This window comes from Amphiura filiformis, chromosome 1 (genome assembly GCF_039555335.1).
Source record: "Amphiura filiformis chromosome 1, Afil_fr2py, whole genome shotgun sequence".
In the NCBI taxonomy this organism is placed as follows: domain Eukaryota; kingdom Metazoa; phylum Echinodermata; class Ophiuroidea; order Amphilepidida; family Amphiuridae; genus Amphiura; species Amphiura filiformis.
The window spans coordinates 74,348,406-74,372,614 of record NC_092628.1 but is presented as its reverse complement, the minus strand read 5'-3'; the positions used below and the strand labels follow the sequence as shown (position 1 = coordinate 74,372,614).

Genomic DNA, 24,209 nt, shown 5'->3' with positions numbered 1-24,209 from the left:
TCACGTAATTCATATCATGTTAGACAGGAACAATTTATAATAGTATATTATTCGGCAGGGACGGTTTATAGTAAATATTTATTCGGCAAAAATATATTCTTGTTAGTGCTGTGGACAACAATTTCACGGTTAGCTACACACTTTATGACATAAGTGAAAACTATTCTCGCAAGTTTGTCTTGTTTGAACTAAGTGTGAAGTTTGATCGATGGAAGACATCAAGGGCGGGGAAGATCCCAGCAAACACAAAACGTTTTCGACATCATTCGCAAAAGGTTATAAAAGGTTGTCAGAAAACGTTTAAATGTCGGGTTATATAAAGGGTATATTAAGAGTATAAAACGTTTTCATAACCTTAAAAACATTTTTGATAATCTACTGCTCAGCAAACAAAAATGTTTTACAGAAAACGTTTAAAATGTCGGGTTATATAAAGGGTATAAAAACGTTTTAATAGCATTCCAAAAACATTCTTGAAAACTTAATACAAAACATTCTAAACAGAATGTTATTTTGGGGTTGAAAAAATATTTTGCGAAAAATGTTTGCCCAAAATATTTTCAATAACGTTTTAAAAACGTTTTCATGACCTTTATATAACCCGACATTTAAATGTTATTAAAAGGTTTTGAAAAAACATTTTAAGAACATTTCTGTGTTTGCTGGGTTCAAACAGTTGGACATAATGTTATTTAAGTATTGACACAATATTTGGCAAAAATGTTTGCAAAAATAGTTTGCAATAACATTTTTGAAAACATTTAAAATATTGCTGTAGTGTAGTTTTCATACAAAACGTTTTAAAACGTTATCATGACCTTTATATAACCCGACATTTTAATGTTATTAAAACGTTTTTACCTAAACCAAAAGCCAAAATATAACTTATTTAAAACGTTTTTAAAACGTTTTTGTGTTTGCTGGGATGCTATATGTGTGAACATAGAAAGGAAAATACAAACAATAAAAAAAAAATAGAACTAAACATCCGCTACTGAAACATCCGCCTCGATATTAAAACACTCCTACCGATTTCGGTTATGATTTAAAATACATTATAAACACTCACCTCATCAGCAGTATGGTAGATATTGTAATTAAACCCAGCCTTAGCATTGACACAGTCAGTGCATCTCTCATTATTAATGTTAGTTTGCACATCTTCAACATAGATGGAAAAATCCAAATCACGGCGAGATAATTCTAACTTCACATCTTTGACGAGATTTGGGCCAATCATAATGTCCACGGGTTGATTCAATCTGGTTGGTTCTTTCCAGAAATCTACCTATTATGAAAAGTAATAATGGATGGAGCAGTCTGAGGGAACTGGGCTTCTGAGAGAGGTTTTTTTTCTTGTTCCAATCTCGAGATATGTCTAGTTAACAGGTCCTGTGTCACAACCTGGGGTACCTTTGTGTTACATAGTAAAAAATGAAATGGTTCAAACATTTTACCTACACATCTCATTTGAAGTGGTTCATATCCTTCTGAGCATTTTGACACCTTTTTTATGGAAATCGGTTAAAAAATGAGAGAGTGCGGGCAAAAACAATCACAAAGTAGGGAGGATGTAACCCCACCTCCTTCTTCCACATTTACAATCATTCTGAGCAAGAATTGGTCTTTTAAATGAACTTCTGTATTTATTTACTTGGTTTAGATGTTTGGGAGTTCATTTAGACATTTTTTTACTAGATTCAAATTTTTAAAGGGGGTTTTAAATCAAATTTACAATATGAATCCCTCCCCCTAATCCTCCTCCCCCTAATCCTCAGCCACCCTTGGCACATTTCATGCCAAACGTCATAAGAAATTAATTGAAAAATATTTTTAAACGGGATAAAAACATGAGTAATATAGAATAAATCAGCCTCAATTTAAGACCTAATTGAATCTTCTAAGTGAAGGAATACTCAAGAGACAGTGTTTTGAAATCCAAGCTGCACATCAAAATGTAACAAAGCCACCTTGTCGGGTACCCCAGTATATGGCACAGGATCAACAACGAAATGGTAAAGTCACAATTGTGCCACTTTTACTAGAGAAGAGGGCTGTACATGTAAATAAATGATAACTGATGTTGATGCGTCAAATGTACACCCCCCCCCCCCTTCGGGGCTCGTGCATTAGACGCATCAACATCGGCGAGCGTGCATTATTTTGTCTCATTTCTCTCCCAACAAGTAATACGCGTTCACACCTATAAGTGTGAATAAAAAGTGTGATAAAATCATTGACATGCACATGTATTTAATTTTACAGCAGAATGTGAAATATTATTTATCTTTTAATCAGTTTTAAGTGGAAAAAGAGAATAATTATACCTGTATCATGATAAAACAGGAAAAATAATTTTGTAGTGTTGTGTAATTGATGAATTCTTCTGATTTCACGAAGGAACTCTTGATAAACTTGATGCTATCATTGCATGCACAGACCTCTTTCCTATAGTAAAATTGTCACAATTGTGATTTTACTATACATATCTCGAATTAAAACAAGCAAATTGAACAGAACAAACAATATTTGGAGGTAAGACTACGATCTCGACGTTGATAACGGTATTTTCTAATTGCCAAAGAGGGCGCTTTTCACTTGCACATTTTTTAGACAGGCTGTATAGCGAATCGCACAGAATCCCCCCGGCAAAGGTGTCAAACCCATTCCACATGGTCAAAAGACCATATTTGTCTGACCTTTTCTCCATTTTTGGTGCTGGAAAGGTCATAAGGTACATCTTGCCTTGTAAGAGCCTGGGAACCCAGTCAAATTCCAAGACCGATACTTTAAATTCAATACTTTAAATTATACAATTTAAATACGATTTTGATAGTTATATCTGATATCAACAGATTTAAAAATCTGTTGACATTATCAAAGGTCATTAAACATTCAGGAAGGATTTTTGTTATCTAGGAAACAATTATTTTTCTTGCGTCACCAGAGCTAGGAAAAAACATCCTTATATTTTAATAATATGTAAATAATGACGACCTACGGTATCTTCGAGTAGATTGTACAAGTCATGCAGTCTTTGTAATTGTTCCATGTCCTGTGGTACCACACGCAGCACCTGGTACCTGAAAATAATAATGATCAGTATAATATTATAGCTCATCACTTTTTCAATTGGTGAAGATTAAATAACGCCACATAATTTGAAATAAATGTGTACTTTTTGATCTCAGAAAAATGACCTTGAAACAACTTTAGAGATTTTGGCACCTACTGATTATCTAAGTTACATGAAAATCCAGTGATATGGAAAATATGACCCAAATTAGTCTATTAAACTGACCATAAATGTTGAACAAATGGTGACAACCCCCACGGTGTTTCCTTACAATAGGAACAATACATGATCAATATGAAGATCATTTACCAATTTTCCAACTACCTAATAATACCTTTGGTTACAGAGTCGCAATGGAAGCATAAGGAAAATAAGCTTAGAAAATTGTTCCCTTAACCAATATCGAAACTTGGACTTGTTATTACATGACAAGCAATTTGAGACCATTTTCGAAATTGGAGCATTTTTAAATTTTGGCCCCTGTGTGGCCAAAAAAACCCTGACCCCCCCCCCCCCTCCCAACATCTGACCGTTTTGCTTATAACTCAACAACGGTATGTCGCAGCTAGGTCAAACTTTACTTTTTCTGAATCCTTGAAATGAGAGGAATAATATGGTGTGCCTTTTAACAAGATTTGAGCAACTTCACAATTTGACCACTGTGTTGACATTTGAGTGGCCCAGTATAAAAACGGCCCATGGCACATTTTTGAAAAATAGAGGGCGCTGTTGAAAAATATCTAAGGTCACCAAAGGTCATCCATACAAACATAACACATCATGAATGTAACTCGGGAATGTTGTCAATTTAATCTTTTAAGCATCAAATTTCTTATGTATTTTATTTAACATTCGTACATTTACAGTGCCGATTTCTCCCAATAACGAAAAATGTGCCATGGGCCGTTTTTATACTGGGCCACTCATTTGACCTTGAATATGGCCGGAGTGCCAGGAATTGTTTTTTGTTAACATCTTGAATTTGTTATAGGACCATAAAAGTAAGCTAAAACAAGTTGGTCTGGTAGAGTCCTGGGGGATGCACATTAAAAACTGGTATATCCCGGACTAAAATATTTCCATGGGCAGTATGCTTCGGCTATATTTATAAATACGTATTTATAAATACGCACGTGACCCTTGGGCACGACATACCAAGACCAGTAAGCGTGACCAAATTCTCATGCCATTGACCACTATACAGAAAAGGATAAGAACTCTTTAGATAAATATTATCAAATTCAAATATTAATTGAATAGCAAAATTGTTACACATGGGATGATTATGAATTTCTGATTTTGAGAGTATTTGCCTGAAAGAAATTAATCGCCGGAAACATTTACATATATCGCACACATTTAATGAATTTCAAAAGAAAACCTGACTTGATTATCTAGGATATTCGTGAAATTATATTTTCTTTACTTAATTTTTACAAATCAATCAGGCATCTCTGTTCGTTAAGAATGACCGTTTTTTTTCCAAAATATTCTCAAATACATGCATTAATTTTTATAAGTCAGTGGTTCCAATATTTTAGATACGTGGTCCTAGGACATGTAGAAATTACTCCCTCAAGTAAAGGTATTAAATATCAACAATCGCATGTAAACATCAGCCCTTTCAAACCAAAAATATATCGCTGAATGTCACTGTAAAATTCAAGCCTATGTGCCCTCAAATAATCATTAAATAAATAAAGAAAGAAAGAAATTAATTAATTAATTAATTAATTAATATTTTAATAACTAACTAAATAAATAATAAACCAATAAAATAAATAAATAAATAAATAAATAAATAAATAAATAAATAAATAAATAAATAAATAAATAAATAAATAAATAAATAAATAAATATATTATTATTATTATACTAGTGAAATTAGCACATAGCAATACGAATCTGTTATAGATGGTTTGACCCATCCACACTTGTCAGTTGCAATGTGTAAATGACAAAGAATATGTCTTGAGTTGAATGCGCGCGCAAGAGGAATGAACGCAACTGCGTATCTTAAAGTTGCGCAACACAATACGCGTCTTAAGAACCTTGAACCACAGAAACGAACTAGCAAGTGGCTGCAGGAATAGAAAAAAACATTTACTGTGTAACTATAAATAAGTCGCTCTTTAGCATGTTTAGCAATAAGTAGGCCCAGACATGGATACGCACTTATCAAATATTCGGCGATAGATCGCCATATATAATGCTGATTTCATCAAGAAAATGCGTCTCGCTTGAACGTATCGATACTTTTTGTGCGCAGTTTGTAATCATTAATTAAGTCAATATCTCCGTAACAATGCAAGATAGTTTTAAAAAATAAAAAGAAACATAGAGCAAGTTTAACAAATCGTTGTAGACTTTATGAATAATGACTTACCCGCCATAATTCTTGACTGCCGAGGCAGATGCCACAAACACAAGAAGAGCACAAAGCAACTTCATGATCACTGATAGCTAGCCGAAGTATGCAAATAATATCAACGGATTGCAAATCAAAAATCCTGTGCACAGACGCTTTGGGACTAATGATTCCTTTTTTAACTTCATACCAATTTAACACCGCTATATTTAGCGATGAATATTCATAACTTGTCTGTATACGATATCTGGCCGACCAGTGGAATTCTACGCATCCCAGAATGCAATCTGATACTTCACTCATACTTCATTCAATGGGCTATTCCCGTTGAAATGCATACACCCCTACGAAAGACATGACATTAATCATGTTAATCTTTCGCACCACACAGGCAGTGTGAATTACAATTAATGGTGTTATCTGAACGGGTGACAGAAACTCAATTTCATAAAACATTTATTTATTTATTTACATTTAAAATATACTTGGTGATTTATTGAAGCATTATTTACAATATTGTTTCATGCATTAATGATGCCCCTGATTTCAGCGCAAATCAGAATCATAATCAGCTTCCAGTGATAAGCATATTCTGATGAGTGTAGCCTGATTTCGGCTGGCCTGCATGAAACAATATTGTAATAATGCTTTAATAAATCACCAAGTCTATTTTAAATGTATTCCAGCTCCCTTCTTGGTTGAGCACTTTACTGTGGATGATTTACCTTACTTGGATTTATTTATTTATTTATTTATTTATTTATTTATTTATTTATTTATTTATTTATTTATTTATTTATTTATTTATTTATTTATTTATTTATTTATTTATTTATTTTTTATTTTTTTAACTTATTTATTTACACCACAATACATGTAAAATAAGATAAAATAGCAATATAGAATAAAACATAAGATAGAGGAGATGCAATAAAGGCAAAAGCTTGAATTAAACATTACACCACCATTATATTATAGACTAATGCAAGTTGTGAAGTGCCACATCATTATGAAACTCAATGTGTATGTTCACTTGGTTAAATATCACTAATTAGAGCTGGGCATTGCTTGAAAAAAAGAAAGGAGCTTACAAATCACTGAAAAAAACCAAAATAATAGCTCAAAATGTCCAGATTTCAGAGTAACCTGCAGAAACGACATGTTTTCTGCCGTTATTTTTCAGTTTTGAATTCATCCGCTACTTTCTCACCCTACCGAGAAAGAGAAGATTCTTAAAGCCCGTTTTTGACGTTTAACAAATTATATCAGGTAGGCTTTGCTGGACATTAACCAACATTCAGGTTAATCCACTCATTTGCACGTAAAACTTACCATATTGACCAGGTAAATCTAACTGACGGAATTAAAATGACACACAGGTTTTTCTCTCAAAATCACTTCCCATGGACTTGGGAGGGTTTTGTATTTATGTATTCAATTGTTACAATGAATATTTTGGCAAGAAGTGTTTAACTTACTTTAAAACAACTATATTTCTGGAACACACCTTGCTGAAATATGTAAGATTTCTATATCGAACCAAATTATTATCAATTGTTATACCTAGATATTTTGCAGTGGAAACACGGGTTAATTTACAACCGCCTAAGGCATCAGAAACAGTTATGTTCGATCTTTGGATCGACCGTCGATACTGCTTTGATGTTTGTTATTAATGAAATATCAACTAAATAATCAGGATTAACGTTAAATTTATATTGATCAACGTCCCTACAGGCACAAATTACCATTTTATCGTAAATTAGTTGATTTCATGAATAATAAGGATCGACCAAGCATCGATGGTCGATCGAAAGATCGAACTAATTTGTTTCTATTGCCTAAGGGAATGTTAACATTTATTTGAGCGTACCACTAATTTTTATATAACACAGTTTTCAATTTATTTTTCATATTAGCTCAAAAACGTGATTTCAACTAAAAATGCATCTTCTCCCACATATAACGTAGGACAGTGATGCCACTTGCACACGTGCATTGTAATTACCCAGTGTCTATGGGGTGTACACAGATTTGGGGTCAAAGCTCATTAAGGGGTCACTTCCGGTATAAAAAGAAATACCTTTAAAATGCATCTTCTTCAACAAATTATGTAGGACAAAGACGCCACTTGCACACATGCTTTGTTATTACCCAGTGTCTATGGGGTGTACACATATTTGAGGTCAAAGGTCATTAAGGGGCCACCGGTATAAATCGAAATTTCTTCAAAAAATGTTATAAGCTAAGAAAAACATACGAGAGTAACGGTATGTTCACATATGAGTTGCAGTTACCCAATGTATATGTGGTATTTTTTTATTTGGGGTTAAAGGTCATTAAGGGGTCATTTCTGGTATAAAACGAAATACCTTTAAAATGCATCTTCTCCCACAAATTACGTAGGGCAGTGATGCCACTTACACACATGCATTGTTATTACCCAGTGTCTATGGGGTGTACACAGATTTGGGGTCAAAGGATATTAAGGTGTCACTTCCGGTATAAAACGAAATAACTTCAAAAAACTTAATCAGCCAAGAAAAATATAGCACAGAGACGGTACATTCACACATGAATTGATGTTATTCAGTGTATACGTGGTATTTTTTTTATTTGGGGTAAAATGTCATTAAGGGGTCACTTCCGGTCTGAGACGAAAAAAACCTTCAAAATGCCCCTTCTGCCACAAATAACATGGCAAAGTGATGCCACGTGCACACATACATTGACATTAGCCAATGTCTATGGGGCTTTCATATATTTTGGGGTCAAAGGTCATTAAGGGGTCACAACACGGATGTGTTCGTGGTCTTAGACCACAGCTAAGTCTAGTTCAAATTGTTATTTGTTTTGTTGATTTTTCATCAGCCTTTGATACTATTTGGTGGAATGCTCTTATTTACAAACTAGTTCAGTCTGGCGTTAGTGGTCATAGTATTAAAATAATCCGGAATATGTATTCTTTTGTTCAATTCTCCGTAAAATGCTCTACAAAGCTTCAGTTGGTGTCAAACAAGGTTGTGTTCTAAGTCCTTTGTTTTTTTAATGTGTAACTTAGTTACCTTCCAAAAATGTTCGATGATACATGCGATCCTGTTACACTAAAACAAAACTCCACTGAGTTGTCTCATGTACGATGATGATCTTGTTATTATGTCTAAAAGTGCAAATGGTCTTTAAAATGCACTTAATATTTATATAATATTGAATGGCTTTAAGTGTGATACAAGAATATATTGCACGAGATAGAAAAATATTGCACGAGTCGAAGACGAGTGCAATATTTTTCTATCGAGTGCAATATATTCTTGTATCACACGAAAATAAGCCATTCAATATTATTATTATTATTTATATCAGGCTTTTGCTATGCGGTAAAATGAATTTAAGCTTACCTAGGCACCAGGTTTAACCAATGTGTATTGTAATGTAAGCTTACCTTTTGACCTTCTTGTTTTCTGCTCTTTACTCTCCAAAGACAATTTCGGAATAATTATATATAGGTTTATTTGTAGGCCTACATGTGGATTATATTTCCTAAGATTATCATCATCCATTGTCGCGAATTAAGTTTGTAATTTTACTTGTTTATAGGCCTACAGTACGAAATCTCCTGTGAACCTTTACGGTGTCTGTATTGTTGTGCTGTTGTATCAACACGCGTGTTGGTGCTGTCACCATGGTAACGCGCGACGCGTACGCGATACGCGTACAATATTTTTAAAAATATTGTATTGCATCCGGGTATTTTGCAAATATTGTACAATGCATAGTTTTATTGTATCGCTCAAAAGCCTGATATAAATAATAATATAAATTACTGTTTAAAGTGGAAACTGTATGTAAATAAGAATACAACAAAAGTTATGATCTTCAATAAGAATGGCCGTACACTTAATAATTTTACTTTTTCTTATGGCGGTGTCCCAATTCAAATTTGTTATCTTGGTATTATATTTACACCTTCAGGTTCCTTTACAAAAGTCATTAATATCCTGAAAGAAAAGGCTAATAAGGTATTTTTAGGATAAGAGAACATTTGTATAGTTGTTCATGTAAATAATTATAGTCTGAAATTATTTTCTACTCTTATCAAACCAATCTTATGTTATGGGTGTGAAATATTGGTGGAAGCTTAATCAAGACTGCTAGTTATGAAATTCATCACTTGCTGTTCAAGCCTTGATTGATAACCGCAATCTTCACTTGGATAAATATTTTTCCTGGTTTAAGGGTATTTATATTTGTAATTTAATTGGTAATAGTGAGTGACATATGGGATAAACTAAATACTCTCTCTAAATCTTCAATCATTCACCAACTTACATTCAATTATGATAAGGAATGGTATTCTCATATTTCTACAAAGCAAATGAAACTCCATGCTCATGTCAAATGTCAATTCAAAACTTCTTTTACCCAGCATGCCCAGGAGAAGCATGTTCATCTTCTAAATCGTATTCAGTCAGCTGTTTTTGTGAGCTTCGCATTAGTGCACACAATTTGATGATAGAAAAGGGCAGATATTCTTATCCTAAAATTCCCCTGAAAAAAGAATTTGTACTATTTGTGACTTAAAGGAAACAGAGGACGAATTTAATTTTTTCTGCTTTTGATATTCGTTCAAATGCTATTTTACGATTATGAAATCTACTATATAGTTGTGTACTATTGTCATCCTGTATTCTTGTTGTATTTATCATACTCTTATGTTGAGTGAATATCAATAAATTACACCTCTCTTTCATTTAATGACATGAATTTTGAAAAATACTGTAAGGATCACTCGGGGTTTTGACGTTTAAAACCTACATTTTGGTCAAAAATTGTGCGTGAATAGGTCGTTTTCAACACATTTACCAAATTCGCCTTGCTATAAACATTGAATTGCGTCATTTGTTGACGTTATGAAACAAAATGTGTTTTTAGCGGGAAGTGTTAGCTTTTTTTTTCGATATTAAAACAATTCTGATTGGATGAAGGGGACATTCGGGGTTTTGACAAAACCAATCACAGATGCCGTATTTTCCACTAACCACTAGTCACCGGATAGAAACTCACACGACTCTTATGATGCTATGCACTCAACCGTGTAGTGTAGACACAGACTGTGCAGAGACAAGGCACTGTTGGGGTGGACGAAATTGTGTGCTCAGGTGTATCGAGGTGGAAACTGTGCAGAGATGCGTTTGTAAGAGAATCGTTTTGTAGCCAAACCTTTCCATATGCAATGGAAAAAATGGGTAATTTCAAGCACGATTTTGCAAAACATGGAACTCTCAGGTTTATTTTTGATGCTTTGAGTGATAATTTATTGCATTTGAACCAATTGCATACTTCATTGTTTCATAAAGAACATGAACATCGTGGTCAGGATGAAATACAGTTGAGTCATCAGCAAATAAATAATAATAATTTGGATGTATATAGATTATGATAAGTAATAGCACCAGTATTGAAACCATGGGTACACCAAAAATTACATTCTCATTTGATGAAACAATATTACTTGTTTCCTACCAGAAAGATAATTTAAAAAGCAATTGTATGATACGCCACGAAAACCACAGTGATACAGCTCATTAAATAATATTTCGTGGTCTATGGTATCGAAGGCTTTCGATGGATCCCATTACGTGAATACTCCTTTAAAAAATCGATGCAGAAAGTAATGTCATCCTCATCTTTCACCTGAAACCAGTCAATAGCACAATAACAACAACCCTATTGTGTTATTGACTGGTTAGATCAGGTAGCAATATCACACTATGGTATTTTATGGAGGTTTTTTTTCACAAACGTTTGTTCATTAAAATCTTTAAAACAGCGATAATGAATTGTCTGATGACCATTCTTGATAGGCCTGACATTGTATATTGAATAGATCATAAAATAAACACTTATTTGGGTTTCATACTTTCTACCGATTACCGCTGAGCGACGCACAGTGTCTTCGACCCTATATCTTCATGGCAGGAATCGCCATGGTAGGTTAAATCCACAGCCACGATTAGCCATTTGGTTCAAACCTTTAAAGCTCTTTTAAACTAATAATTAGTCGAGGGACATAACTAAGGCTACTCACAATAGCCGGGTAATCGATCTTGGTTGTGCGTGATTAAGCTTGTATACCCCATTGAGGTCAATGGTCATCGACTTTTATACTGCCTACAGTGAGTGCAGCTGTACTACACGCTGCACGCTGTAGTCCATAACAGGACCAACGCAATATAAAATGGTCAAATTTTGAGTTCAAAGCGCACGGCCAATTTTCAAAGCGCATTCTAGCGACTATCATATCTGTTCAACACGTATTTCCAAGTTTATGAGACCAAATCTGGTTTCTTGAGAAAAAAATCATGACGGGAGATATTCATCATTTTCTAACCCGGTATCAGAAGATTTTCGTCTGATATCAAAATCGTGCATAGCAATTCACGTGTATCGATCCCGTGTATTCATTTTAGTGTCCCTTCTGCACCAAATAATTATTAGCCAGGCGGTGTCGGTGTGCGACGTGACTTTTCAGTATGCCGCTTGCACTTTTCGGCCATCGGAGTGGCACGCCGCGCCGCTGAGCGGAATGTCAACGTTGTCGCTAAGCACGGCCAAAAATCGTTTGTTGTTCTCATGCGTCAGAGTGGCTTGATTTGAATTCAACTCCTAGCGATCTGCCGCATTGGGCAAAGCGGTTAGAATGATTGATATATCACCTTGCCGACTGCGCAGGGAAGCAAAATCGTCGTCGTATCAGTGCAGCAGGAAAATTTGAAACCAGCATTACGGCAGTTTGTATAACATTACTCGGTGGTCACTCGATAGTTGGCCCAACAATAACTTTACACAGCTCAAAGAGTTTGCCATGAATTGCCATGGATAAGTTCTGTAGATCTAGTCCATTGACTAAGGTCAGTGACCATTGTTGAGGAGTTAAAAAGATAAATAAATGCCAGAAGCTATTCTATTGTGGCGGATATCCAACTTACAGTTAAAGCCATATTATAACATTTTCAAACAAAATAGATTAGTATTTCTTTGCCATAAACTGTTAGCTTCTACTGTCAGATATATCCACTTTTATTTTTGAGCCGAACAACTACGGCAAAGCAAAGAAAATTGGAATTTACTACCAGCGCACAATACGTACCACTCCTTCGGTCATGTTGTAGTATGATCTTTTGTTGTGTATATCACCGTCCCGCACGCCGTGTACGTACTGTGTGTTATGAACATCGTGTATGCGTTCGACTAATAATTCCATCGTAATAATAAAGCGCCGAATCCGGCGTTTTATTCAAAATCTCGGATCTACAGCACCTAGAGTCTTGATTTTTGCAGGCTATATTAGTTTAATAAAGTACAATTTAACCGTGTAAAAAAATGAATTAAAAAAATTCAGTGAGGGCGTCCTCCTCAGCAAATGTTATAATATGGCTTTCAGTCAACATTTGGTTACTCATCCATAATAAAGGCAAATAATGATTATGTGTTATCAAATCACTAGGTGGCTGAATGAAGCTATCTGGATACGCCGAAAAGGAAAAGACACTCTAAACAAAGACGAGGGGACCTACTCACTCAACAACATCTTTGACCAACTCATCCCGCCCACTATAGCGGTTCCTGTTGCCTATAAAAGAAAGCAGTCAGATGTGATGAGTTGCCAGTCTAATGAAACCACTAGTGTAGTGGTGAAACGTCACTAAAATGTGAGTTTAACATCTTCATTTTTCTTGGATTTGCATAAAATGAACTATGTTAACAATTTTCATTGCAATTTTTCCTCCCTTTTTTCTTTAACAAATCTTTTTGCCGGCATTTCTTCTTCTGATGCCCTTTCCTTTTTGCTGCCTCCTGCTTGCGCCCCAAAGCCCCTAAATATACGCGATGTCTTATGAAGTGCGGACAACCCTATTATTTGAATTGCAAAAACCCCTTTGTACCCCGCAAAAGTTTTTAGCATTTCAAATTCCCCAAACTCCCTGCATGAAATAACAGACATAGTAGACATGTAGTACAGTGCTCGCTCGAAACGCATGATGGGCCTGATCAGGATTCATTTGTCACATGCCGTCATGAAATGTGCTAAATCAGTGCCGTTGAGGAACGACATTTTCTTTCTGAGCTGGAGTCGGTTACCACTCTCGTGTATATTATCCACTGCCGAGATATACAAACTCACGGTTAAGTGTACAATGATAGTGTGGGTGAGCCAATAATAATTGTATCTGTTGACATTTAAATTCTCAAGACAACAGACAAATAAATATCCAAAGTGATAACTTTCGATATGCATGGATATGATAAACATCAATATGAATATCAAAGTTTTAGTGCGTAGCATCATCATCATCAGTCGGCTGCGGAGCAGGCGACTACAAGCTTTCTCCAACTAATGCGATCTTGGGCAAGCGAAACAATTTTGTTTGGCTGCAGCATCCCTTCAGTATCTCCCAGGAGGTGCTGGACATACTGTAAGTACAGTGTGCGCGGCCGTCCCGGTTTCCTCTTCCCATGTGTGCGTAGCAAGCACCGTAAAATTTCAAAAATAAACAAAACTCAAAGACAAGCTGCTTTTTAGTTTCCCTGGCTTTTTATCCAATTGTAAGCAACATTTTACTTTGGCCATTTTTAAACCTGTTTCAAATTTATAATGTGCATACGTGTATTATGTGAGTATTTTGTGCATATTCGTATTGAGTATATAATGTATAATTTGTAACTTTTATTTTCAATCATTTGTGACGTGTCATGTCAAAAACAGACACTTTGGGGCAGGTTATCAATTTTTCGGACATTCCTAAGCGAAGATATTGAGTTCGTACATATTATAAAATTGGAAATTGAGATGTCGGCCTTTAAAAATATTATTAACAATGTTGAGAGTAGGAATGACCTTGAAAAATGTCTGAAAAATACAAGATGCCAGTTATATTCTGGTCTGAAACTATCAGACAATATTTTAAACATTATTAGCCTCACAAATTTTCAAAAAACCCACCACGTCACATTTTTTTGGATTGAGTTTGTTAACTTGTGTGGGTGGAGAATGGACATCCTCCCTTCCTTCTGTGTAAATATCCTGTGGGAACACTCTCATGTCAGCGCCGCAGCAGCAGCCATTTCGAAAGTGACTTTTGTCACTATTTCGTCTATCCTTTTTGTTTGTCCTGCCTTTTTGTTCTTTGTCACTCTTACTTATGTATCTTTGTGCTGGCAAATAAAATGAAATGATATTTGCATTCAAAAGGGATGACACCTTTAAGATGTTTAAGAAAATCGGTGCGAAATTGCCCGCGCAATTGAGATATACATTATCACCCAAGCATTAATCTTTAATAACGCTATAATATACGACGTAAATAATGTTATCATTGTATACCCGAGAAAGTGGTTCAAAATAAATATGCACTATAAGCCGTTATTCGTGCACCCTGGGCAATTGCTTACCAAAGAGCAGGCAGATTGGGAGAGACACCTGGGTTCCATGCCTCGGAATAAATTAAGCTGGAACACTCATCATCATGTAGAGAAGAAAAACCTGAGTCAAACCCCAGAGATTTCCTCGAGGAGGAGAAGAGGCTGGTTGCTTACCTTTGTTACTCAGTAATGTTCCATCTCATGGGAAGTCACTGACAGCGTACACTCTGGTGCTGAAATAAGAATATTTTGGTTGACTCAAAAGCAGCGTCCGCACAATGTTTTTTGTTGTTTTCTATATTCCTCAGACCTACTGGTTCAGAATCTGGCGGGGGCACCATGACACTTTTGGGCATTTTGAATTTAACTACCCCAAAATGACCACATAGGGCTATACAAGGGTCAAAAATTGAAGTGTTCAAATATCACTTCCAAAGAATATATGTGCCGCAACAGGTCAAGGGTCAATTTCCAGTTTGTCTAGGGGTCAAAAATTAAAGTTGCTCCAAATTTCGTTGTAGCAAACTGTTCATCTACCGAAAGGAATTCAGAAACTTAATAGTTTGCGCTACAATCAGTCATTTCAAATATTGAGTTTTGGTTTTGGTCACGTGGTTTCCTGCCTAAGCTCTTGAGCTCATTATCGATATCTTTGTCTGTACCCTTTGTTAGAAACTTAAAATTTGTAGCAAGCCGTTTCGGTTTTCAATTCAGTTTGTTATATAATCGGAAATCAGGTTTGAAGTTACCTTGATCAAATTATACAAAAGACGTTTTTAAATTTCGCAGTGAGTGCAATGTTCACGAGCAGAGAAGTCGAACAAGTCAATCTACATTTTAAAGCGTGATTTAGTTTTGGAAGCTTATTTCACCGTTACAAAATATAGACCATCGAAATAATTCCACCGATATAACAAAAGAATACCCTGAGAATAGATACTTGAGTGATTATATTATTATACACTTCTCACACTTCTCTATTTATATACTTTTATGCCTATCGCATGCATAGGATCGATATAATAGAAAGCTATATGACTTCCTAGGCTGGTTTAAATTGACTTTTATTTATTACTCGAAAGAAATGAGAAGATAGAGAGAAGAGAGAGGGGAAAGAGGGTGTGTGTGTGGGAGGGGCGGGTGATGGGGGAGGGAGAAAGAGAAACAAAACAAAGGGCAGAGAACATTGGAAGTGGGAAGGGAAGTAGAAGGAGAGGAGACCTCGACAGCTTGCAGACAAGTTCTGCCTCTCTTTTCAATCCCCTGATCTTTGGTTTCTGAAGAAATAGAGAAACGAAAACTGATAACTTAAAACAACTGACTGAAGGGTTAGAAACTCTAGATTGTCCTTCAAAGAGTCCAAACTCTAGATTGTCCTTCAAAGAGTCCAAACTCTAGATTGTCCTTCAAAGAGTCCAAACTCTAGATTGTCCTTCAAAGAGTCCAAACTCTAGTTGTCCTTCAAAGAGTCCAAACTCTAGATTGTCCTTCAAAGAGCCCAAACTCCAGATTGTCCTTCAAAGAGTCCAAACTCTAGATTATCCTTCAAAGAGACCAATAGAGAACTTATGGGGACACTCTGAGCGTGTTTAAAGTGAGCCAGGTTATCCGGCATTTAGCGTATATTAGCGTATAAGTGCTGCGAAATAAGTTATTATTGTTGCAGTATAATCTTCAATGTATAGGCTTACGGCCACAATAAACACGCTCTTTGAAGAGGATGGCTAACAAGTTCATCAAAGACACAACGCTAGAAGGTTTACGCCGCATCCTTTTCATTAGAAAAAGTTGGAGGACGTCTATCATTCACCTGTGTGTTGTGAATTGGCAGGTAATAATCACACCCTCAAGGGTATAGGCCAACTGCACGTATCCAATCCTTTCGAAGGCCGTATCTTGCTAAACAAATGTATTTAGGCCTATCACAATCACAATCACTATCACTATCACAATTAATATTGATTTGAACATCTTCATATTTCAGGAAAAAAGTTTTTAAAAACTTAAAAAACGGATTCATGTACCGATGTAATTTCACCCAAGCATTTCACTGTTTCGTAGGGAATCAAGGCCCGATAATGACATTTTACGCAAGCAGCGCTGACATGTAGTCCAGAAGGCTGTGGATGGCGGCGTGCTACTATTCATACTGCAGTTCATTCATAAAATATCAAACTCACTCTATTATAGTATCAACCATAAGACATATTCGAGCCAAATTTTGACACCATCCGGGTATTTTCCCTTGATGTACCATGCAATATTCATAATTATTGGTCGGACACCACTATAATGCCAATATAATGGCAAACTGTGGGATAGGCTTTTTACGACGGGAATTCATAACAATTAGTAGGTTTTTAACGGGTTCGCCGTCGGACAAGTTTAGAACTGTCAAGCTTTCGTCAGGAGTAGCTCTGACTTCTTCATGACAAAGTACCTAAGAATGAGACATGTAGACCGCCCCTTGTCTACTAATGACTCTGAAAAGAGCCTGTTGCTTAAGACTGCCCCTTGTCAACATAAACTAGCAGATCTCGCCTATCTGCTGATTTTGTAAGTTTTGGTGGCTCTGAAAAGAACCGTTCAATGAAGACTGCCCCTTGTCTACAAAGAACTAGCAGATCTCAAATTGGTCCATGAGTGGCCAAACGGTTCCTGGTAAGCCGTATACTTCTATTACAGTATATGCAGTCTACATGTTCTCTGTTGACAAGGGGCAGACTTCATTGAACAGCTCTTCCTCAGAGCGAACAAACCTTTAATTTAGCAGATAGGCGAGGTCTGCTTGTTTTCTGTTGACAAGGGGCAGTCTTCAGTGAACGGCTCTTTTCAGAGCCACCAAAACTTACAAAATCAGCAGATAGGCGAGATCTGCTTGTTTCTGCTGACAAGGGCAGTCTTCAGCAAACGGCTCTTTTCAGGGCCACCAAAACTTACAAATTCAGCAGATAGGCGAGATCTGCTTGTTTCTGTAGACAAGGGGCAGTCTTCAGCAAACGGCTCTTTTCAGAGCCACCAAAACCTTTATATTAGCAGATAGGCGAGATCTGCTGGTTCTTTGTAGACAAGGGGCAGTCTTCATTGAACGGTTCTTTTCATAGCCACCAAAACTTACAAAATCAGCAGATAGGCGAGATCTGCTAGTTTCTGCTGACAAGGGGCAGTCTTCAGCAAACGGCTCTTTTCAGAGTCATCAGTAGACAAGGGGCGGTCTACATGTCTCATTCTTAGGTACTTTGTCCTGAAGAAGTCAGAGCTACTCCTGACGAAAGCTTGACAGTTCTAAACTTGTCCGACGGCGAACCCGCTAAAAAAAACCTACTAATTATAATGGCAAACCATTAAACAAATATTATACACAAGTACGCTAGAAAGGAAGGAGACACTTAGGGAAGGAAGAGGAGGTTATATAGGTGGGGGAGAGCCTAGGTAAGAGGTACGGGTTGTGGCTTACCGGGGACAATAAACTAATTCATAATCAAATCATCTCCATCATCATGCATCGTTTATGTTTCATACAAACAAACAAAGCCCCCCCCCCAATATACGCGCTTGATTTCTTAGCATAGTGGCATATGTTCTCAGGGTGTAATTATACGGTGACCACCCGCAGTGATAGATATCCGATAAATAATATTTTGGCACAATAGGCCATTATATACTTATGGTTATATACCTATACTGTGTCCTCCCAGCACAATAGTGTTATGATTGCAGACCAGATCTGCTCCACTTTTTAATCCCTTGATTTTTGGTTTCTGAACAAAAGAGAAAAAACAAAACTTATCATTTGAAATGAGGGACTGTGGAACAAGGAAAGTGGTTATTTGCATAGTAAATACTGTACACTATTAAATCCTTTTCTAGCGCATTTGTGTATGTATAAATGATATGACATGAGGCCAATGGTGCTCCAATTGTATTGTCTGTGGACGGCGAGATGTAAATTGGGTGATGATGTCACAGCTCGTTAAGAGTTTGTCACTCGGTTTGAGGCAACTTGTTGTAATGTGAGAATGTGGAACAGCATTGACCAAGAAATAAGACACATCGTCAGAAGCATGGGATTTCGCATTACAGAAACACCCAGGAACCTCCAAACCTTTGTGGACAAAGTATTAAAAAATTAAACGCATCCCAAAAAGAAGGTATCCAGTTTGATTTTGGTCCATAAGTCAAAGATGGGGTCTTAAATCAAGACCTACCTACCGCACATTTTGATACCTCATTTGTCCAAATCGATGCAGAATTGATGACACAATGATCTTTTGAATGCAATCGCCTCAATTTTAAAAGTTGCAGTAAATTTCTATTGATTTGGTCCTGCTACTCAACATGCTCAATGGCCAGCGATAGATCAAAGCCAGGGCGCATCAGGCGTCTCTCTGAGAGCATGCGCCGCAGATGTATGGCTGGCAGTCATTGATGCAGCAGGAGGACATACCAGATATTGACTATGTGAAGAGTGAATGGTAAAACATTGAGGAAGGAGTAAAAGAGCATCTGTATTGAATAAAACACATGAAATGAAGTCAAACAGTCTTATACCGTCTTTGTTATTGTGTACCTTTATGAAGAATCTTGAGAAGCAGGAAAACCACATCAATAGGGATTGCATTTAAAAGGTCATCGTGTCATCAATTCTGCATCGATTTGGACATCTCAACGAAGATTTGACTCAACGAAGGTTGAGTAGCAACTTTACTCTGCCTTTGAGTAAACAATTAACTCAGTAAAAGAGTAAATGCATGACTCAATATTTGTTGAGTTAAGGGATGGGGTATGAACGTTTGGACAGTATTTATTGTGGGACATTAGAGCACATCAGACATATCGAATTGCATTCTAATACGAAGAATGTCCCTCTGATATCAAATAATTTTGATTTTTTGAAATTCGCAATGCAATACATATTTTACGGCAAATGATTAAAAATTTGTATTTTGATATTTAACAGTACTCGAAGTAAACTTTATAAATATGATGCTTTATACTTAAAGTGTATGTAGGTGGGATGAAAAGCCGACAATCAATTGAAAATTTTGACCTTTCGTATTGAAGATATGGATTTTTCCCCAAAACACCTACAAAAATTAGTTCTTTTTGGGAAAAAAATCCATATCTTCAATATGAAAGGTCAAAATTTTCAATTGATCGTCGGCTTTTCCTACCAGCTACATGATGTGCTCTCATGTCCCACAAAAATACTGCCGAAACGCTCAAAACTCTCATTCCAGATCCCTTAACGTTTACTCAACATAACTCAACAGTTGAGCTGTGACAGGGTGGTAAAACCTTACTCAATCCACAAGGAGTAATATTCTGCTCTGTATTTGAGTTTTTGCTCAACTGTTGAGCAACATGTATTTGACCCAACTGATATTGAACAGACTGTTTGCCCAAATGTTGAGCAACATGAAGTTGACTCAACTGATTTAGTCAAAATGTTTATTCATCATAGCTGCGGTTACTGCTTCCCTGTTGAGTAAAATGTCGTTCTTGAACCTCTGCTCCGGATATTTTGACTTTATATTTCTCACACTTCAAAAGAATGCAATCAAGATTCATGCAATTGTGGTGTTGTTACCATTTAATTCACATAAAATAACACAACATCTACAAGAACATAATATATTGTGCAATCAACACACATTTTTGTCTTCTTTTGGTTCTTTGGTTTGTCGAAGAATCCAAGTGATACCACTTTATATGGTATGGCTCCGAAAGTGACATGTTCGAAAATCAAAAGTCCTTTATGTCACTGGCACAATATGGTTATTGTCAAGGGTACACAATTAAATTGCTCCAAAACTGTCTTACAAATGGCTACAAATTCTTCATCTCTATCAGAATTAAATTACTCAAGAAAAGTTTATCTGCAATATTAAGTTACCAGAATATGGAGTGACAAAGATCAATATTAGCCATTGGCTCTTATGTGAAATTTAGATCACAAAGCACACATAAACCAGACCAAATAATGTTATTTACGTATTGCCAAAATATTTAGCAAACAATGTTTATTTTATAACATTTTTAAAATGTTGTCGTGTGTTTTCATTCAAAAGGTTCTAAAAAACGTTTTCATGACCTTCATAAAACCAGACATTTAATGTTATTAAAACGTTTTTACACAATCCAAAACCCAAAATATAACCTGTTTGAAACATTTTAAAAACATTTTTGTGTTTGCTGGAAAGGTAGTCGTAGTGTTGCCAACACAACAAAGATTATGATTGTGATCTAAAATGCAGTAGTTATGGAAATTAAACTCACCACTGAGGATGATATCATACTGATTTTTTAATTGGAAAACAATACCTTCAAAAACATTTAAATTTTCGTCAAAATGTAACCCATGACATGATTAAAACAAACTTCATACGAGTATATAAACAGAAAATGTTACCAGAACGTTTCATATCCAGCTATTAGAATAATTAGCCTCATCATAACTAATGTTCTTTTCACCCCCAACAAACTCAATAACAATATGAGCCCAATTAAATAATAATCATGTAATTATACACAAATTCTGTCAATCTTGGGAGTAATCTGAGTGAGTTACACTTAGGTAGGTCCTACCTGTGTACTTCATGATGCGAAATTGATCTTTTAAGAATCTAAAGAATTTAAGAATTTAAAATCTTGCTATCGCAAGAAAAAACGTTAGTATACCCAACTTAAGTCAGGACTTTTCTTTTAGGAGGGCATGGGGGAGGCGACTTTCAATGGAAAACATTATTGACAAAAAATGGGCAAAAAATGCCTAAAAAGTGGAGTCAAGCAGGAAGACAAGATGTCCCATAGGGGAGCTGTCCCCCTCCCTTGGCTACCGATATTGCACCTTTCTGTCCACTGCCAATGCCCTCACTCTCCTCTTCTGTACCCCCTGTCTTACGAGATGCATCATACGACAAATTGTATTAAAAATATATGCATCTCCTATACTATATACCCAGAAGTATCCTACACTGCTAGCTCCAGTAAAAACAAGCCAATTTTACAAGAACCCGTTGAAGTTTTCATTTCGCAACCTGAATTTATTACGTCATGATCACACACAAAAGGATATACGAAGCTTGACGTTTAGAGCCAAAACAATATTTTAACATAATTCAATTGCTAATTTTCAACAATTTGTGGCGTGTTTTTATCCAAACCAAAAGTGATTTCCAAGAAACTGATCTTTTAACTAGATAATACATATAGGAGTCTAGGAGTAAGGGGTTTTGAAAAAGTTCGTGCTCAACACCCATGTCTACCAATGTTTAATACCATGTGGTGTTAGGATAGTGGACTCAAATTGTGGGGTACGTTTTTCGTTAGAGGTCATGAAAGGTCACACAGGGGTCAAAACTGAAAATCTTGTAGAAAGATATATTTAAGTAATGTATAGTTTGTGTTATTTACGATCTATCGTAATTCCGTTATTCTACATAAACTTCATTTTTAGGCTAAATGCCATATTTTTGGTTGTACATGGATCAAAATTTCTCCGATTTGAGCAAAAATTATAGCAAATTGTTTGTGTAGCTGGATAGAATCAGAAAAAGAATAGTTTTGCCGATCTACTGTGTTCACCTACTGAAATAGAGTACAAACAAGGTCAAAGGCCATTGGTTGGCCATACGCCACTGTTGATCTCTGACTTCCATTGCACAGAACAAGTAAAGTAAACAATTTAGAAGGTAAGTTCTATTACCGTTTCTTGATTCTTATTATGAGCAATTTGCCACCATTTTTGACCAAATCCGAGTAAGTTGACAATTTTGACTCCAGTACAATCAAAAACGTGTCATTTTGCCTAAAAATTAGGTTTTTGTAGGATAACTTTATAACGCTAGGTCGTAGAAAGCACAAATTATACATTTTTTTTTAAATCCTTGTCATCAAAAACTATCAAACGAGTAATTTGATATATCTTTCAACAAGATTGAAGCATTTTCAATATTTTGCCCCTGTGTGACCTTTTGTGACCTCTAGCGAAAAACGTACCCCACAATTTGAGTCCACTACCCCTAGCAGCGATCTAGAGGGTCTATCCTAACACCTGATGGTATTAAATATTGGTAGACATGGGTATGAGATTTAGCTCCTATAGTTTGATCAGCTCGTAATCGGCGGGAATTGTTAGGTTTTTACCACTACGCCGAAAAGTAGGCCGCCGTTAAAAGTGATATAGTTGACCTGAATGGTCTATATTTTGCGTGTTAAAGAAAGTAGGCGAAGTATTATGACTTCAATGAATAACTTATGATGCTTCTGGCAAGATACCACAAGACAATCCTCAAAATAAAACATATTGATATTAATCCGCGATGTTATAAGGCCCGCCGATTACGAGCTGAGCAAAGTATAGACTAATAACTTGTAATTTTGTACTGTGCATGAGGAAATATTAAAACTATTGTTCTTAAATTGACGTATTTTCATACATAATTAACTGCTTACTATAGATTTTCGCGGTCACTTCAACTTCTAGAGGCTTTCATGGCATAGTGGTTTTGAATAGATAATCCTGTAGACGTTGACGTTTGTGCTTTGGAACCGCATTTCGCAAACTCTCTAGTAAATAGCATTATGCGTATGCTCGGTCATGGCATGCGCCGTGTGAATTGCAGCCATAATGTCTGTCTGCCACTGTGTCATCGAGGCAATTTAATTTGTTTGTTCCACATTTCACAGCCAATGTACTCTATGTAACTGCTACAATATCTTCGTTGTCATTTACATTTAACTTAAAATGCTGATAGGGTCTTGAATGTTTTGGCACGATTTGTGTTTAGGGTATTATACATAGATAAGTGTAGATCCATGGGTGGGGGACATATATTTGATTATTTTAGCTTTAAAATTGCAAATCTTTGAGCGCCGCTTCTAGGCAAATTATTCTGAGAGCTAAAGATGCTCCATTCTTTCTGCTTCACGGATTAACACCAACCTCCCCAAATAGCAAAAAGAGAAGAAAAAAAGAAATCTACGCTTCTGGTATCGGGGGCCCAATGGGCAACGTGTCGGTACCCAGAACTTTCAGAGCTTCAAATGTTTCGATTCCTGATGGTTCAATCCAATCTTCTGGAATCAAAAACCCATAGTTTCCTTCATCACGTAGCTCAACTATGTAGGAATAACTGACACCTAAGGTGACATACCCGTAGTCTTCGCTTGCCCCAGCAGCTGGGTCTGAAATAAATTTAGAAATAAATAAAATAAATAAATAAATAAATAAATAAATAAATAAATAAATAAATAAATAAATAAATAAATAAATAAATAAATAAACAAACAACAAAGAGCATGATGGTAAATCAAAATACATTAAAGAATTAAGGTGC

The 24,209-nt window shown here is 35.9% G+C and overlaps 2 protein-coding genes across 3 annotated transcripts in view; both read right to left on the bottom strand.

Moving 5' to 3' along the window:
- The window catches only part of LOC140153217 (carboxypeptidase B-like), a 102,159-nt gene extending 96,570 nt beyond the window's left edge, over positions 1 to 5,589 (bottom strand). For both annotated transcript variants that reach the window (XM_072175913.1, XM_072175905.1), the window contains exons 1-3: positions 5,464 to 5,589; positions 3,002 to 3,083; positions 1,070 to 1,288 (exon numbers count right to left, since the gene is read on the bottom strand). In XM_072175913.1, coding sequence (XP_072032014.1) covers positions 1,070 to 1,288; positions 3,002 to 3,083; positions 5,464 to 5,528 — 366 coding nt within the window. In that variant the 5' untranslated portion in view covers positions 5,529 to 5,589. The remainder of the gene's footprint in view (positions 1 to 1,069; positions 1,289 to 3,001; positions 3,084 to 5,463) is intronic.
- A 17,015-nt stretch (positions 5,590 to 22,604) lies between these two features.
- Positions 22,605 to 24,209, bottom strand: part of LOC140162929 (carboxypeptidase B-like) — a 21,096-nt gene continuing 19,491 nt past the window's right edge. Inside the window, exon 11 of the mRNA XM_072186246.1 lies at positions 22,605 to 24,057. Within this exon, the coding sequence (XP_072042347.1) occupies positions 23,852 to 24,057 (206 nt within the window). The 3' untranslated portion in view covers positions 22,605 to 23,851. The remainder of the gene's footprint in view (positions 24,058 to 24,209) is intronic.